Source organism: Arachis ipaensis, chromosome B09 (genome assembly GCF_000816755.2).
Source record: "Arachis ipaensis cultivar K30076 chromosome B09, Araip1.1, whole genome shotgun sequence".
NCBI classification, from domain to species: Eukaryota; Viridiplantae; Streptophyta; class Magnoliopsida; order Fabales; family Fabaceae; genus Arachis; species Arachis ipaensis.
The window spans coordinates 23,404,181-23,409,019 of record NC_029793.2 but is presented as its reverse complement, the minus strand read 5'-3'; the positions used below and the strand labels follow the sequence as shown (position 1 = coordinate 23,409,019).

Sequence of the window (4,839 nt, the reverse complement as noted above, 5' to 3'; positions counted from 1 at the left end):
ATAACGGTAATAATGATATGATTGATCTATTTTAAAATAAAAAATTTTATTATTGTAAATTAATTTAATTATTTATTTTAAGAACAAATAATTTTAATTATGCAAGATTGATATATAATCTAATTATATATGATAATTTTTTTAAATGATAATTCTCTTTCATATTAATGTTTTTAATATTAGTTTTACTTAATTCTACATTCATACAATATAATAATATAATAGAATTGTGATCCTTTAAAATAGGAAAAAACATTTTTAATTACTACTAAATAGATTTAATTATCTATTTTAAGAACAAATAATTATCATTATATATGATTGGATTATAATATTAATAATATAGGGCAAATCACTTAAACAAATGAAATGAGAACCAAATTTACATGAATCCCCTAAACTAAGAAGCATTACGTGGGTAGCCTATTTTAATATAAATCGAATTCATTTATGTCGATTTAGTCATATATATGTAAATCGAATTGAATACATTTGATTTAGGGTTTCGTAGTAAATGGAATTAATGAAATTCAATTTAGGGTTGATGATTATGGAATTAATGAAATTCAATTTAGGGTTGATGGTAGTAAATCAACCTTATTAGATTCGATTTATCTGGTATAATGCATGCACTAAAGTAAATCGAATGAAGTGAATTTGATTTACGCAAGAAAAGACCACAGGGTAAATTGACTCTACTAAATTTTAAATCAAATTAATTTAATTCGATTTAAAGTAGACGTCCAACCTATATAAATACCAACATGTTGAATCCTCATTAGAGTTACACTCAAAATGGCTACAGAGGATAGCTTTGTAGTTCTTGTGCACTACAAAGGCACGATTAAGAAAAAAACGCAATCGAGAATTAAGTTTATTGTTAAAGATCCTTTGAGCATCTTTATCAGACCTTCTATGAGCCTAGTTGATTATCATAATACCGTACTACAAAGATTGGGTCTGCATGGAATGAAACGGATCGAAAAATTATATTATCGAATTCCGATTTCTGTTATTCGAGATGGGATGAAGTACGACTCATTTGTGATATGCAGTGACGAAGATTTGCAAGTTTTATTTCACTACAAATGGCTAATGAAAGGCGTCAAACCCATTCGGACTAAAACCCGGGAACCGCCAAAAGATCCGTGACTAGAGGAGCTTCAATGGACCGACTAACTTAACCACATTCCTGTTGGCCACACGGCATAAGCATCGGTATAACCACGACAAAGCAGCAGATCCCCAGCTGTATCCACCCATATCCTCCAATCTTGCAACGAATGGTAGCCACCAGATATGCATGCGTGTACCGGACTTGTCACGGAAGAGCTGGGTGCATAATAGCATTATGATGTGCGCCCTCACGTACCTCCTAACTGTCTCCTCGTCTGCGTCGTGGGGAAGGTGACTGAATGCCTCCTGCATCCAAGTGCACTTCACCATGAACTTGTCGATGCAGTTCGCTGAAGGAAACATATCTAACAACTCCTGGAACCAATCCCATGCAGGTCTCCCGCAATTAATGAACCGCTGGAAATCTGTCAAGCATCCGCTGACGTAATGTCCGTCGATGGGAAGCCCTAAACGGTACGCAACATCCTAAAGCGTAATCGTGCACTCTCCGAATGTCATATGGAAAGTGTGAGTTTCGGGCCATCACCGCTCTACAAATGCACTGACCAGCGGCTTATCCAACCTAAACCAGTGGTCGTTGAGCCTCGCCAGGGGGCTAAGCCGGCCATGTGCTTGTATGGTATGATCCTGTCATCTAGGGGCATACCATGCTGCCTCCTCATGCTGGTAATACATCGATGTGGCTGCACCATGATGAAAAAATTTCTTTTATAACCATCACAAGTTACATTAAATAAATTAATAATTTAATAAAATTAAACTACATTAAATAATTTGATAAATTAATCCTCAATAATTTAATCCTAAATAATTAATCCTAAATAACCCTAAATATATTAATTCTAAATAAATTAAACTAAATTAAATTATTAAAAATTTTAACCAACCCAAACTAAATAAATTTTGAACGACTTAGATTTTTAACTAAATTACTAGGCCTTTAACCTAAAGCTTAAGAATTACATTAAATCTAAAAAATTAAACTAATTTACATTCTTATTTTATTTCTACTACCTATTTAACCTAACATTAGAAACCTAACTAAACTCCAGAAAAACTACTAATTTAGTTAATCACTACTTTAACTAAGCATTGTTAATCAGTAAATAACTAATCTAACTACCATTTGTAGTTTAATCACAATAGCATATATAAAAAAAATTAGATTTGGGAATGTTGTTTTTAGAGATAAGTCATTGTTCTTTCCAGGCTAATGTTGGTCATGGCAGCTGAGTTTCTTGGATAAAGATTTGGGAATGTTATTTTTACCTTAAGCTAAACTTTGTTGCTGACCTTCAATTCCTCTTCTTTAAATTTATATGGGAGGTGCTTATCAAGAATCTGGTCGAGTTTGGGGTGCCAAAGACATAGCAATCCCAGCAAGGGCTTGTGCATGGATACCTCATGGTTTCATGAGTGTGAATACATCGTTGGGAGCTAGGAAAGCTTTATTGAGATCCCTTTATGAGCAGTATGCTTCATGGGTGTTGATTTTGAAATTGAGATACAACTTATAGTCAATTTATATATGTGATATATCATCATACTCATGTCACGGATAAATTTAAGCAATATACTGCATTAGCTTTCCTTCTATACACTATGTGTACTATTTGTTTTGAGAGATTGTTGTTTAGGAAGAGTGAGATAGAGTTGATATTTTAGTGGTTCTATAACTTTTAGTCAGTGTTTTCATATATCAAATTTCAAAGCTTCTAGTTCAACTAAAATTAAGAAAAGGATTATCTTTTGGCCACACTTTTAAAAATAGTCAACCATGGATTATGTTTTCATTTGTTAGAGAGGTGAGTAAATCTTGAAGATTAGATTGATTATTTTTTATGTACTAATTAGGGGATACTCTGAATTAAAAAAGGTAAAGAAGATTATATTTGTTTATTCATGTATGAAGAAATTACTCAATGGTATTTAAAATTTAGCAACCAGTAATTTGTTTTATACTTGCAGTGAAACATGACTGTGTATTTGGTGGTGACTTGGATTTAAGTGAAATAAGCTATGTATCAGAGGTATTATGCAGTTTGCTTTACTCCTGATCAGTAAATATCTTAGCAGATTCATTGACCAATTTACAATGTGACATGTCATTTTAGGTTCTAAGGAAGCTTGATCGCTCCATTGTATATTCCTTGTCTCCTGGAACTAGTGTGACACCAGCCATGGCCAAGGATGTCATTGGACTGGTCAGCATGTATCTTATTACAGGAGATGATTGGAATACAAAGTGGGATGTAAAAGGTTACTTCGACGTAACGAGGTTATTAAATTGATCTATTTCAGTTTGGGTGCTTGCATTGTATCACTTCATATTACCTTTCAATAATGATGCTTCTCCATCCTTGGCTATAGAATAAAGTTAGTTTATTCAATTTTGAATCAGGAATTTTGCAACTGCTAATCTGGTAGGAGCAACTGGCTTAAATGGGAAATTCTGGCCTGATTTGGACATGCTTCCATTTGGATGGCTAACAGATCCTGGTATTATATAGAAATTACTTTTTGTTAGATACCCGAATCATAAAGCACTAGAACTATGGAGGATTCTCATCAGACATATTTATTCTGTTAATATGAAGATATTGTTGCTTCACTGATTCTGTTAGTTTATAAACACAAAAGATGTTTAAAATCATCTATCATTGATAATTGCTACAAACTCATTTTAAAAATGATACTCATGGAAATGTTGATGATCATCAAAATCCAGTAGGTATAAATGAAGGTCCACACAGGTATTGTAGACTCAATCTAGAAGAGCAAAAGACACAGGTATTTGTAAAAGCACAATTAAGTTGCTTTCCCATATTGTCATGCAAATTTTGATGTGTGACATGTATTATCAGTACACACTGACTGGTTGTATTGACTTACAGATAACACTTTGGGCGATAGCAAAGTCTCCCCTAATGTATGGAGGGGATCTGTGAAAAATTGATCCTATAACATATGGCCTTATCACAAACCCTATCCTTCTGGAGATCAACTCTTTTAGCTCAAACAATATGGAGGCATGTGAGCTTCATACTTGTAATGGATGATTAGTAATCATGAAGTTTTATATTTGTAGTTAAGTATGTAAAGGAAATAGATAATGTAATAGTTTTTGGAATTGTAATGCATGTATTACAAATTTATGGGTAGTTGTTATGACTTTGATTTTTTGTTAGAGCTTGTCATGTTATCAACCACTATATTTATTGTACAAGTTTATGAAGGTTTTATATTGTTAATAGTAATTAAAATTGTTATGAAGGTTGTATATTGTCTAAATTTTACATTATCTATGAATTTTGTTAGGTTTTATTTTGAAGATTAAAAAAAATTGAACTTGAACAAACTTATAGCCATGCTTTGAAAGCGTAGCTATTCTGTACAGTAGCCACTTTTTACCACGCTTTAAAGCGTAGCCATATCTCTAGCTACTGGCACGCTTTTAAAGCGTAGCAGTATCTAGCTACTGGCACGCTTTAAAAGCATAGCCATATCTCTTGCGACTTTGTCACACTTTAAAAGCGTAGCCATATCTCTAGCTATTGGCACCCTTTAAAAGTGTAGCCATATCTCTCGCAATTGTCACACTTTAAAAACGTAGGCGTATCTTGTAACACCCTAAATACCAAAGCTCGCACTTCCGGCTGCGCGACTCTGATAGTTCGGACATTACGACGACACTTATATTTA

The 4,839-nt window shown here is 33.3% G+C and overlaps 1 protein-coding gene and 1 long non-coding RNA gene across 2 annotated transcripts; one reads left to right on the top strand and one right to left on the bottom strand.

The window, feature by feature from the left end:
* On the bottom strand, positions 1,153-1,799 carry LOC107615288 (protein MAIN-LIKE 2-like). The gene is made up of 2 exons (XM_016317376.1): positions 1,784-1,799; positions 1,153-1,583 (listed from the first exon to the last, which is right to left on the bottom strand). The coding sequence occupies exons 1-2, from the start codon at positions 1,797-1,799 to the stop codon at positions 1,153-1,155; spliced, it is 447 nt and encodes a 148-aa protein (XP_016172862.1).
* On the top strand, positions 3,021-4,175 carry LOC107615289. The gene is made up of 4 exons (XR_002354052.1): positions 3,021-3,167; positions 3,252-3,636; positions 3,869-3,927; positions 4,032-4,175. It is a non-coding gene; the product is annotated as an uncharacterized LOC107615289 (long non-coding RNA).